The 13,891-nt window shown below is 39.6% G+C and overlaps 1 protein-coding gene across 5 annotated transcripts in view; it reads left to right on the forward strand.

The window, feature by feature from the left end:
* arid4b (AT-rich interaction domain 4B) overlaps positions 1–13,891 on the forward strand; it is a 42,750-nt gene that overhangs the window by 3,220 nt on the left and 25,639 nt on the right. For all 5 annotated transcript variants that reach the window (XM_047342364.1, XM_035172040.2, XM_035172041.2 and 2 more), the window contains exons 3-5: positions 9,368–9,478; positions 13,426–13,491; positions 13,775–13,865. In XM_047342364.1, the coding sequence (XP_047198320.1) occupies positions 9,368–9,478; positions 13,426–13,491; positions 13,775–13,865 (268 nt within the window). The remainder of the gene's footprint in view (positions 1–9,367; positions 9,479–13,425; positions 13,492–13,774; positions 13,866–13,891) is intronic.

Raw genomic sequence — 13,891 nt, forward strand, 5'->3', positions numbered from 1 at the left:
ATTGAGTTTCCAGTGGCGGCAGCTGTATTTGCAAACACAATTTGGGAACTGTGATGTTGATGTTATGCTTTGTTATTACATTATATGCTGAGATAGTGCCTGGAAGTGTTGTGGTATATGTGAATTTCATTTTTAAAACTGCTTTCGTGGAGTGTGTAATCTAAATCTATGCCTAAGTTATGGTGCATAATAATATATGAATAATTGAAAGTGTAAAATACACAAACTATTCTAAAGCTCTGACATTGTGTCCTCCAGCCCTATTCTATTTAAAAGAGTCGCAGCTGTCATTGTTTGAGAGATGGGCTGTGATGCCAGCTATTCAATCGTTTCTTTTAGTTTCAGTGGATCAGTGTTGTGACAGTTGTTATGACTGCAGGCTGTTGTGTCACTTGTTGTCATGTAAGCCATATGTAGACTACTAACTTTGCAAAGTCTCTTTACTTTAAAATTAATTGGTGTGACATAGAGAAACTTGGACAAGATGTGGTGTGTTGTTTGTAAAACTTGTATATAAAGTTTGCCATGCTTGTGGGGTGAAGAATACAGCAAGTAGAAGATGTGAGCATTTTGTGATGGAACACTTGGTGTTGGACAAATTAAAAGCTGGTGCTGGTAATGATTTGTAGTCTGGTCACTTTGCTGTTAATGATGTTGTGCTGGATGTGGTTAATCAAACTATACCACCGCACGCTAATCGACAGTGCTGCACATAGATGCACAGTATGAATGTGTGTGTTTATCTCAGCATATGAATAGAAGTGAAAAACAGCATTTTAGCTTTATTTTATACATTTGGTCAAAACGAGGTTGGATGAGGAAATCAAGTATCAAAGCTGTTTGTGTTGCCTGTATCCATACTTGTTGGCAATATAAATGGTTTGTTTCACATGGAAAGTAATGGAATTCCGATTGCCACAACTAGAAATGCATTTCAAACAACAGAGCATGTAGCCACAGATGATATGGAAACATGCAGAGTTGGCAGATACCTCCCTTATTCACACCTTAGGCTGGCTTTGCTGTTTAACTTCCTACAAGTGTCTACTTGAATAAAACTTAACTCAGGAAAATTCATTAAATGGTCATGACCATTTGGCAGTTATTATCCTCTCCAGCTGGATAGAAGTAACCTTATATTAGAGTCTGATAACACTCACATTTGCTTATCCACATAACAACTGCAGGGACTGTAGCATTCGCACTGACATTGGCTTTTTGGTTTAATGTCATAGCATTTGTTGTTTTTTATACAGCTACAGAGTCGTCTGACTCTATTGATGCTAGATGAGCGCTAACTTATTTTACTACTGTGTACAGGAGCATCTGCTCTATGTCTCAACTGTAAATTGTTCTGTAACAAGGACAGCCTTTCATTATGTTCACTTAGCATTTCATGTCTCTGGCTTTAGGTCTACAGCCTTTTCTTCACCAACTGCACACAATGTGTGTATGTTCAATAATGTGTGCAGGATAAAACACTCTGAACATTAGACATCATAGGAGTGCACTAATTTGTTGGAGAATTCTTATGAATTCTTAAAGGCTAATTCATTTAAGAACAATATCATATAAATGCCTATGCTTTAATAAAGGCAGTCCTTACTTTAAGTGATCTGTTGTGCTTTGCCCATGACCATGGTAATCTAGACATGATCGTAATGTCCATGAAATCCTTCCACTCGTTAATAATATAATGGTGTAGTCTGCATGCATAAGGTTTGTACCAAGACAGTGGTTCTTTTAATAAATACCCAAAACATAACCTCACACAAGCAGAACTGTGACTTATACACAGACAGGGGACGGAAGAAAAACTGACATTAAGTGTCTTACTAAGGTGTTGGACAACCACAAGCTGCCAGAGCAGGTTCACTATACAAGTTGCTGGACTCTACTGGAGGAATGGAAAACCATTTCCCCTCATTTGGTGTTTTGATGATGACGGTGGTGGAGAGAGCTGTCCAAAACCTCTCATAGGTGTTGAGTAAAGATTTGCTCATTGTGCACTGTCATGTGTGTTTTTCCACTCGTATTACTTGTTTAGCCTAGCTCAGTCAAAGTGCTTTACAGTCACATTCATTCAGCTTGTCTATACACAGTGCTTCATTTATCAAACACTATTCATACACTGTGGGCACCATTTGGGGTTCAGTATCTTGCCCAAGAACACTTTGGCATTTGGAAGTGGACAGGCCTATAGTTAAATTAAAATGTCACTCAACAAATTGCACTTATAAGGTTTAGTTCACCTGTCATTCAGACATAACAAAATAATGCAGATGGTGTCATCAGCGATAACTCAGCTGAGTTTGAGAATTAAAATTTAAAACGTACAGCGTGAGTTACAAAATCCTGCTGTTAGAATTACGGTGCTGAAACCACCGAAGATGACATGGCAGTATTTAAACCTGAAAAAGTAACAAGGCCACATCGTTAGAAAGAGAGCGCTGTAAATCATTAAAAATCTATTTGCATTATGGAGTCATTCGTACGTTTGTGGCCACATGTTGGTAAGAGGTCAGATGTATCTTTCTTGAAAACAATAAGCAAATATGATTCATGAGAACTTGTCTAAAAGTTTTTTTTAAATTCAAAGGTGGCATTTTATCAGAATTTTCAAGTGTTGGCAATTCTGCAAGAGGAGAGGATTTTTCTGGCCTGTTCTAAATCTTGGGGAATAACCCCCCCCTCCCTCTCCCCCTAGTTTAAAGCTACGGCATTGCCAAGGCAACTCCTGCTGAAGCACCAGTCACTGGAATTGTGGTGACTCTGTTTCGGACAAAGAGGTGATTCACAGCAGGATTATTGTACGTGTGAGCGAGGCTGGGAGGGAGCTTAATTCTTTCCTGCATGCCTCTTGCATGTTCCTTTGTTCGGCCTACAAGCCTATTGATTATAGCACAATATAATGGGTCAAAACTATTGTTTATGATATTTCAGTTATGCTGCCTAGTGCCTGAATGGTCTTTATACAAAGGTGCACATTTGTATGCTTATGCACACATCGATGGATCGTAATTTTCCCATTGAAAATAATTGCTCTGTAGAAAGGAAATCTAGCAAATATGATTTGATTTTATTGTTAAACGTGGAAGTGTTGTTTAGGTGTGTCATTGTGTTTCCACCACCCCAAGCTCTTCATAGCATCATTTTACATTGTTGTGTAGCTTCAAACATACCAACATGCAATAGCAACACATCCATCCTAATAAAGGCATGTGCTATTTAATTAGTAAACTTGTCTTTAAAAGTCTCTGATCTGAACAGCACAGTGTACACAGTAGCAAGATTTGCCTGTAATTTAAATCACATAATCTCTGAGTGATACTAATTATTAGTTATTAGTATTTGTGGAAGAAGAGTTGCATGCTTTAATATAACACTGCAGCACTCATCATTTGAAGTGAACCTTGTCATTATTATGTTTTCATATATTTGTCCCTATTGACACATTAAAATATGAGCAGCATTTGTATGTTGTGGCTGGTCTTTCAAACTAGTTAAGAACCAATAATAATGTGTCATGTGAAAATAAAATGATCATATTTGTATACAAAATCTAATAGTGCCTGCACACACACACCAGTGTTTTCACTTGTGATGTCTACTTAAAAACTCCTACGGTCAAAGCGTTCACATAATGTGCTTGATTGACATCTCCATAACCCTTCTACTCAGTTTGTTGTTCCGGTCTGGGCAGCACCATATGATTTTTATTAGTGCATAGAGTTTGATGGATTCATGTAACTCCCTGCGTAGCGATACATAATACACAACTGATTAAACTAGTCTGATGTAGATAATCCTGAAATTATAATCTGATCAGTTTGTAGACAGTCTGTCAGTTCCTAGATTGTATCAACAACATTGTTAGTATTATATAGTAAACTATGCAATCCATAGTTTTGAAGCAAATCGTACTTGCATGATTCTTACTGTTCTGGGTTTGTACCCTCATGGTTGAATGCATTTATTGTAATTCGCTTTGCATAAAAGCATCAGCTAAATGAAATGTAATTTATGTTTGGGTAATATGGCATGTGACAATATGGACAGTGCAACATTGGAAGGGGAGGGGCTGGTGCTAACTAAGGTTTACTAATAATTATTAGCAAAAATCTTTGGCATTAGCCGTGCAGTGTGCAGCCATGCAGCTTTTCATTTTTAGCTGAGCATCGCTGTCGCCGTCTGCAATAACAAATGTGCCAGTGGTATGTCGCATCAGCTGCAACTAATTAACATGAGGGCAGGTCTAAATTGCACTTGGCTGGTGTCAGTTTGTGTGCTCTCTGCTCACCACTATCCTGTCAAAGATAATTTGTCCGAAAAGAAGCGTCTCTCTGTAACACAGCCGTACAACCACGAGTGAATCAAGTGCGAAACCAGGGTGAGGCATCTGAGCGTTTCCCATCATGAAACTGAGCCTTCATTTAAATCATTTCAATAAATGGCGCTTATTCAAACTTGATATTTACGACCTTCAGCATTTGGATCAAGATGCTCATAAAGCACATGGTGTGAGTTTAAAAAGTCTGCAGCTGTGTTATTTCAATGTGTCTGATACACAGGCCGTTCAGTCAACATTTAAAAGATGAAAGATGCCACCTACCGACCCCAACTGGGTGACATTGCAAATTTGTGGTTCGTCAGGACTGAACTTTGACATGTGAATCTGCTGGGGCTAGTTTTACTGGAACGTAATGGTCACATTTTATTAGTGCGTGAGAGGCTGAAGAAATATTTAAAGAGACCAGTGCAGGTGCAATTAGCAGGGGTTGTCTGTATGTTTGCATGGGACAGTCACAGAGAAACAGCCTGTCAGGGATTCCCTGAGCCTGTCCCTGATGACAGATATAAAACAAGCTTATACACTCACTGATTTACAACCCATAGTTAGCACGCCACAACTATGCCATTTTTATTTTATTTTTCTGCAGCTTTAAGCATTCGATAGCTGCCATGTCTTTTTACTGAGCTGCGAAATAAAAATGCTATAGTCATTCATGCTGTCCAAAAAATGCACTATAAGCAGTGGCTTATTTCAACTCACACTCTGTGGACCGGGCTGTTCAATTTTTCATGACCCAAGACCTCTTTATGAACAGAAACGAATCTCGTTCTGCTGCTGCCAGTGTCACTCCAGGATATTTTGTTACTGTAAAGCTGGAATGGTTTCAGAGCCCTGACTGAATGTAGCAGCTTTGCCTGTTTTGTCCCTCTGACTAGAAAGGCTTAAATACTGAGTAGGCCTCGGATCACTAGTAATCAGCTGAGGTGCGAGAGCTGTTTAAATTGTCTATATGATTCAACAGCCAGGAAACTAGTACTTTATGGCCAACCCCAGTGCGCTGACATCTCTGCCATTTGTTTTAGCTTGTCCCTTTTGTGGATTGGAAAAAAGCTTTTATAGCATGAATATATTTAAGTGTTATCTAATGAGAGCTGTGCACGTTAGCCTGATATTCAAGTATCATCCTTTCAAACATGTATCTTTTGTTTTTTGTAATGCATTTCATCCAAATCAAGCTGCAGTTTAGGTTTTTTTCTTTCCCTGCCAGCCCCAGGTGCGATTTGCCAGCCCACGCCAAATCACATTTGTATGTGTTTAATCAAGCACGTGTGCCTGGAGAGTATTTTCCACATCACTGGCGCTAGGTGTGTAGCCAGAAAGCTGGTCTTGATTATACTACTGCTATTACCCTTTTGTTGACTTTTGCATGGAGTAGCCGAAGTGGGCTTCTGATAAATACTGCTGCACTCTTTTTCTTATGGCAGGATCTTAAGTTAGAGCAGCTCTTGTTCGGTGCATGTGGGTATTTGGGGTTGGCGAGAGGATGTTACACATCCCAAAGGGCAAAGGAATTCCTCCTCTCTGAGCTTAGTCATCTTGATTGCATGTTTTTATTTTGTTTTCGAGTCGGGGAAACATTGTCTGTTGTTCAGCACTAGCAGGACCAGTGAAAATACAAAAGAAGAAGTCAATGTTTTTCTCCAGACGGCTGTAGGCTAAATGGCAATCCAATCCAAGGAAGGATTTTTCTTTCATACATTTTGCTGAATGCAGGGAGGCGGGGCTTTATCACGGGACACAACTATGGACTGTATATAAAAAGAAAACAACAAGCCGTCCGCACACAAGCAAGAAAAATGGAAATCTGGCCTCAGTTGTGTGTTATCACGTCTTGTTAGGTTGAGGAGGTTTCTCAGCCCCAACTGTCAAGATAACACAAGCTGCCATCTCCGACTGATTGGTATGACTTTTCTAGTAGTAGAAGAGATGGAAAGGCTTTGAGCAGGAGTAGTAGTACCAAAGTGAACCTGGAATGTTCTGGTATTATATATATGATATACACAGTGGCAGTCCAGCTTTGTCTCGATTGACGAGAGAGATGGTTAGCGAGAAGACATGGCTGCTGCGTCATGTAAACCCGGTGTTGGCGAGGGCAGCTGGAGCTGAGGCCGGCTGCTCCTAAGACAAACGAGGTGTTTTATCTGAGAGGTAGGGAGGCTGAAGTGCGCTGGACTCTGCCCCTGAATACCATCTGTCAGAATCTCAGACGGCGGAGATGAGGCACCGTGTCCTGGTTTGACTGTTACAAGTCCTGGTTTCCTCAGCACAGAAAAACACGTTTCTGGAATTTTTTCTTATTTCTGCAGCCAGCTCAACAATTGACTTAGCATAATTTCACTCTGCAGGGATATGTTAATGAAAGAAACACATCATCATTTTTGCACACACCCATCTTTACTATTTGTAACTAGAGCCCGACTGATATAGATTTTTGGGGGGTAATGCAGATACACATCTTACAGAACAAAATATTTCTGATACCATAGGGCAGGGCAATAAAACAATATCAATAGTTATCGCAATATAATTTTCATCAGCAACAATACATATAAATTGATATATTGCTTATGCATTGTGTAAGCACAAAGAGGAGGTATTTCACATAATTGATCCACCTCAGATTTGTAAAATGTTCTGTTTATCAAGTGTTGGTCAATTTCTGATCATAAAGAAGATTTATAAACCAAAAGCTTCACTCAGTGCAAAAATCTGTCTTAAAACCTAAGATAAATAACAATGAAAAAAATATAAACATTGATTTTTATAATGTAAAATGAAAAAATTAATGCAAATCTTTTTTGCATTGTATATTTCGTAAAAAATTAAAGTGTATGTATTGGTGAATATCATAAACTCCCATACAGAAATGTATGTTTAAGTCTCATATCACCTCATATTATTGGCAAACTGATATATTGGACAGCTATTCGTAACCACAGTCCACAGCACTACCCATCAGTAAGAGCTGCATACAAACACAGAACTCTTTTTTTCTTTTTTAACTCTGAAACACTACTTGAGGTATTTTATTAGTTCTTTCACCTTAGAGCTGAACTGGGTTACAGAAACCATTTTTACTTTTAGTTCACCATACTGTATCTACTTCTAGTACTTTTTGATATCAATTGTAGGATCCTAGTTGAATACCAGCGAATCTCTAGTTCGCCTAATTCACCTGCATCAGAATATGGAAGAGTGATGTATTAGTTGTCATCTGCCTCTCCAGATCATCCTCACCTCTGTTGATGTCTGGTAATAAACTATCAGATTATTTTCTTGATTCTGTCGTTTGCATGTGAGTCCCAAAATTACTCCATGCTTTATATGTCTGTCAGATCAGATAAATGAGTGACATGAAACCCTGATGTTCATTTGGATAATTGGACAATGTAATCATATAGCTGTTAACACGTGTTAGTCTGATTTATCGGGAACGGCAACATATTGCTATTGTATATGCTGTTAATTTGATGTCCTTAATATTACAGCGTGTACAGCATCCATGTAGACAATAGTGTTAGCATTAACAGTTTCTGTCTTCAAGTTCAAATCTAGCATTCTAGCAGTGGTAAAAAAGTCTGTTGCACCTGCTAAATGTGTTGAAATGGAGTCAAAAGGAGCAGTTTTTCTCCGCCAACCCCCGAAGCTACTGGGTTCACTTCTGCTGAACCACTCCATCAATGTGAAACCCCTCTATAAAACTGTTGGCTGCTGTGTATTGTAATTTATTTTATGCCACTCAAGGGTTTGCTCACGTGCATATGTTAGGAACAGATTCCAGTGTTTACACAAAGGCAGTGGGTCTTTTGACGGCTGGTGTACATGCCCCCGGTTTACAATAAATAAATAATCTGACTTGGATAAGGAATTCTAAAGTTGATAAAACCATATTCAGGACCTGAATGCTTTGGGCAAACAATGAAAATAACCCGCAAACAGTTAAAACATGTCAAAGGACTCATTCGCAAATGTCGGTCCTGAAAGCAATCTGGTCATGCCACAAGTATGTGCCACAGAGGCCGAGAGCATCTGGTGTCAGTGATTAGTTCCTCTTCACTGGTTTGAGTGCTGCTAAATGCTGGTGTAGTTGTTAGTTGGAATGGCAACCTGTACACTCTTTTCTTTTCCTCCTCGTGGGAACAATGAACAGCTGCCATGAGCCCAGACACATAAGATTTATGTCTGTGATCGGGAGAGAAAAATTGTAGAGTTGGCATCTTACTTAGTCTTCTGAATAACAAACTATCAACTATAAAAGGCCATAACCATCATTCTGTGGTGATTTTTTTGGAGATAACCTGATATTAAGTTGTAAGGGATCCCTTTCATTACACTTCAGTCATTTATTAATTCACTCAGAAAGTAAGAAAATGTGTTTTCTTGGTCCGTTTAAAAATTGGTACATTGGGAAAAAAATCAGCTCCTTCTCAAATGTGCTAAATTACAAGAGTTAAAATCTACCCTCATAATTAGCCAAGCTCAAGTATGACATTGCTACCAGTTTCGATGTGTCCTGTCAGCAGGAAGTGTGGCCCACTTTGAGTCTTATTCTAGAAAGATGTCTAAATATACCAGTGTTGTGTGAGGCTTTTTCTCAAGCTTTATAAAAAACCCTCGTCTGCCCTCATCCACACACTGATCGTCTGTTTTCTCTGTGTACCTTACCCTCTGCAAATCTGTTCTTGGGGGGGTTGATAAACATCTAATAATGACACAAGATGGTGCTATGTGTTTCGGAGAGCTTCCTCTCTGTAGTCATCAAAGCAGTGGAGAAGTGGCCTTTTTATTTGCTCCCTCAGAGGCTTGTTTTCCAATACCCAGAGCAGATGGTATGTGTTTTCTATGGATGAATCACTGAGCCGGGTGCATTTTGCGTATCCTGCCCAGACTGTGTGATGCTCGTATGTGTGTCCTCCTGCCTTAGCTGAGATAATACACCTGTGTCAGTAAGCTATATATATATAATAAAATACTTTGAACTCACTTGTTTTGTGTTCTTTTTAATTTCCTCAGACTCTGGAGGAGCCCCCCTACTTGACAGTAGGGACGGACGTGAGTGCAAAGTACCGAGGGGCTTTCTGTGAGGCCAAGATTAAGACTGCCAAGAGGCTAGTCAAGGCCAAGGTAAGTCACAAGTGCTCTGATCTAAAATTATGAATGTATTGTCTGTGAAGTGGAATGCATCAGGGCGAGGGTCCCTTGTCTTTGTCTGATCACTCAGCTCAGCTTTATTGTTCATCCGCAGTGGTTGGATAAGAGATGGTCACATTTTAAAGCCACTGTCCAACACATTCCTTTAGAGATGAGACTGCTGTGATGATCAGAGATGTTCATTGTAGACTTTGAGAAATGATCATTTCAATGATTTCTGATGTTGCCAAAGATCCATCTGGGCTGCTCACATGCTGGAGCGCTACCACCTGGTCTAGGTTGTTAGTACTGCTCATACAGATGAATCGCTGATCAAGCAGCCCATCTGTGACAGATACAGGATCTGGGCCGCCCCACCAGGTACCTAGACGTCCTCAGGCGTCCCGTTCGCCCACAGCTTCCGCGTCCCCCATTGGTTTTATGCATTGCTGATGAGGGCATTACACGATGCACGTAGTACAGTATCTCATTTCCCAGTGGAGCTGGAGCATCTGGGTAATACAATAGAGACAGATCGCTTGTCTCTCTTTCTGCTGGAGTGTGTGGGAGGAACAAAGAGTGGATGCTGGCTTTTTCACTGTGTCAGTGCACTACAGTTCCCCTGTAGAGACAAAAGAGCAGCAGCGTTCTGGCATTCTGGTCTACCAGCTGAAATCATCAAATGATGTGCCGTCTTGTCTCATGGACAAACGATCTGATGTTCTTAATTTAAATATGATGGGCTTAAATGAAGATAATAGGACAGTCTCGGCTCATAAATTAATTACCATACTAATTGGCTGAGCGTGGGCTTTGTTTTTGAGTAGCTGTAATGTGAATGTGAGCTCCGTTACGCAAACATTGAAATATGACATTAATGAATTCCTCTTTAGCTCTTTGGTTCATTAATCTCTGCTTGTTAAACAAAGTCGATGGTTGCACCGTGTGTGTCGCTCGTGTCTTTTGAGCGATTTTTAAGGCTCAGCAAAAAAATCTTGTTATTTTAGGATGATTTAGAGGACCTGTAAAAAGTGAATTAGCACCATGTCGTTCTATTGTTAAAGGTTCAGCATGCATATGATCATTCAAGACTATCTTACAAGCAGAGAGCCAACAAATGTATGTTACATGCTGCATGTTTATAAAGCATTTTTTTAGTGTTTTGTTTTTACAGATTTCACTGCAGAATGCAAATGCAAAGAATCTCTTTATTAAAAAGAAGTTCAATTTTACTTTCAAAAGTAGATCAAGAAAATTTTGTGTCAATGTTTACTGGTGGCCTCAGATTTGTTGTCGTGCTAATGTTAGTACTGTGATAATTTTCCAAAAGAAAACAAACAATTGCACCTTTTTATCAACAAGTTTTCTATCCCTGGTGTTGTATTCAAAATGTTTCCAGATGTTATTTCTCAGAAGGTTTATTGTCATGATCTGTTGTGCTTGCTATTTTGTTTATTATGTAAGTATTTGCGAGTTTACCATGCTAGTTTCGTCCATTTATCATAATTTTATAATTTTAATTGTGAATTCGGTCAGATCAATACGTAAAATCAGTTTCTTTTCTCCATGTTCAAACAAAGGTTTAAAATGTTGAGTGTTATCCTCACTCCTGTTGGCTCTAAAGAAAATGTAGTGTAGTTGATACATTGTCAACAAGACAACATGTAACGTCAGGAGAAGGAATGCTTCACTATCTGAGTAGACAGGAGCAGAGAGCAGAGAGAGGCTGTGAGGCAAGAAAATGAGTGGAACAACTGGAGTTGCTGTTTATTTTTGTCTGAGCTGTCACAATACTGTTTGTTGTTAGCCCGGGTTCATGCCCTTCTGCTGCTTATGGGCTTAAAGGCAAAGAAACCCCTTGCAGTAAATCATGTTTGAATAAATCAAGATCAAAGTGCACTGTTCATAGCTGTATTGTCGAGCCTGGTCAATATTGAACTTTTGGGCTGATGTTGATTTTAGAGATTGAAAATGATAAGTATCTATGTATCGGCTCATGTTCTTATTCTATATAGGCTGTCATTGGTTGTTCAGCTGACCAGGTTTTCATGTAGGAATAAATTGGTCAACATCATAGACTGTCTATAAAGATGGATGTCATGACAGCTCCCCAAAATTGAAGCCAAAGTGTATCAATTGCCACCTGGTGGCTGGCTGCAGTATAAGTCATCAACCCTGCCTCCTCTATGTTAGTGGATGGGACATGGACCAAATGAAGACAGATGGTTTCTGTCATTTTCGATTGTAGTTATCTATTGATGTTTGTTCAAGTGTTTGTTTCCAGTTGGTTTGGTTTTATGTAGTTGATATTCTCAAATCAGGTTGAATCGTAATGATTGGCAGCTACCTGAGACTGACTCATGATTGACAGAGCACATGTATCAGTGGGACCTCAATAATGTGGCTCCATCCTCTGATCACTTCTGCACAGTCTCTGGCTCCTAATGCTCAAGATGACAACGTTTGTATCCAGGATATTAATTAATAATAGGAGGGAGTGCAGACGTGTTGTCCATCTTTATATTCGGTATATGGTCAACTTATATTGATACTAATACATCTGTGACAGACCAGCATTGACTCATAAAACTGGTCAACTGATATATTGATTTGGCTCTAGTATTATGTAAACAGGAACAAAACATAATGTAATTTCTAAATTTAGTGTTGTGAAACATCCTGCAGATTAGCTACATTCTGTTATAATAAACTGAGCTCCTGTTAAACATGTTCATCTTATTATTTTACTACCTTATTTCAAAATGTGTTGTTCAGTCTAAGTGGTTCTACAGTTTATATGTACTGGCATAGACTGCTGTAAGAACCAAGCTCACAGTGAGGAGGCTGTCAGAGGTTGTTAGGTGTTACTGACGCTCTCTAGCTGGGTCTTCGGGCAGCTTCAGTGACCCTCCTTCTGTCTGTGGAGAGCTGAGCCTCCTGTGCTGGTCCCTGTAAAGAAAGGGATTCCTTTATTCCACTAAGCAGGAATGCCATTATCTCCATGACTGATGATTTGCTGCCTCAGGATGCTTTTTATTCTTCTCTCCTCCCTTTTTATTTTATGACCTGACAGCACAGCAGCGTCTTACAGTATATATTTCTCTCATTCATTGTCTTGATACTGTCTTCACAGCCACACTTTGATTCCCGTTTCTGCTCTTGTTATATTTGAAACCGACTCGACAACAAATTGCCTGAATTCGTTATCTGCAGGCTTGGTTTTTTTTTTGAGATTGAGACTAAATCACAGTCAATCAAAGTGAAGCCAGTTCTCCATTATAATTATGTTACTATTTTACTAACATATGCTCTCAAAAATTACTTTAATTTCCCTTAGGAAGCAAAAATGAGCTTTTTGATATAAAAAGTAGGGAGGGGCTTTTTCAATGCAAAACGGACACATTTCTCACATGCCCCTTTTAAAAATCTGCAGTGAATGGCTTTGCGTGTGTGTGTATCAGCCTTATGGTCTATTTTTTGTCACTCAGTATTGCCAGGTCACCATGCAAATGCAAGATTACCACCGCGTGATCAGATTATGATCTCCCATGGCTCCCTTAGGGGAGGCTGCAGATGCATCGAAGGGTTGGGGCTGGACCATTTGCGTAGCCGTTAACATTCACTTCAGAAATCCTCCACAGTTGGCTCCAGCAGTCGAGGCGCAGTTGTCAAGTGTCGGGCCCTCACTCAACAACACCACAAATGAGCTGTAGTATTTAATATCCACGCCAGTGTGTTTATCTCAGGCCTGTGACCTCTAACAAACCCATCCAGCTGAAAGAGTCCATCGCTGTAATCAGCGTGTCAGCAGTTATAAAGTCCAGCAGGGATGTGCTTCCTCTGTGAAGTGGAGGATTGATGTGGCCCGGTCAGGCCTGTGGGGGATTGTTTGTTTATTCTTGTTAGTGATTCTCCCCCTCTGGTGCCTCCCCCTTCCACAGGTGACCTTTAAACCAGATCTGACCACAGCTGAGGTTCATGATGAAAATATCAAAGGAGTTCTAAAGGTAAGGCCAGAAAGATGGAGGGGATTGATGCTTTGTTACAGTCAGATAGAGTATTTTTCTAACGCATCTATTATTTGCACTTAATGCATTTTTTTTGTAGCTGATCCTTTTTGTTTAAACTTCAAATAAATTCCAATTATGACACTTTTTTTGTTCCACTTCCTTTTGTTTTTATCTGTTAGCATCCATTGCCGGCTCATTAATAAAAATAAAAAAAACTAATTAGAAAATAATAATAATTAGCATCTTGATGCCAAATAACAGCATTGAATCTGTCCAACAGGTGGGTGCTGTTGTAGAGGTGAAGAATCAGGATGGAGTTTACCAGGAGGCCACAATCAACAAGCTGACTGATGCTAGTATATATACTGTTGGTAAGTTAACAACAAACCACCTTCTT

This window comes from Hippoglossus stenolepis, chromosome 12 (assembly GCF_022539355.2).
Source record: "Hippoglossus stenolepis isolate QCI-W04-F060 chromosome 12, HSTE1.2, whole genome shotgun sequence".
Taxonomy (NCBI): domain Eukaryota; kingdom Metazoa; phylum Chordata; class Actinopteri; order Pleuronectiformes; family Pleuronectidae; genus Hippoglossus; species Hippoglossus stenolepis.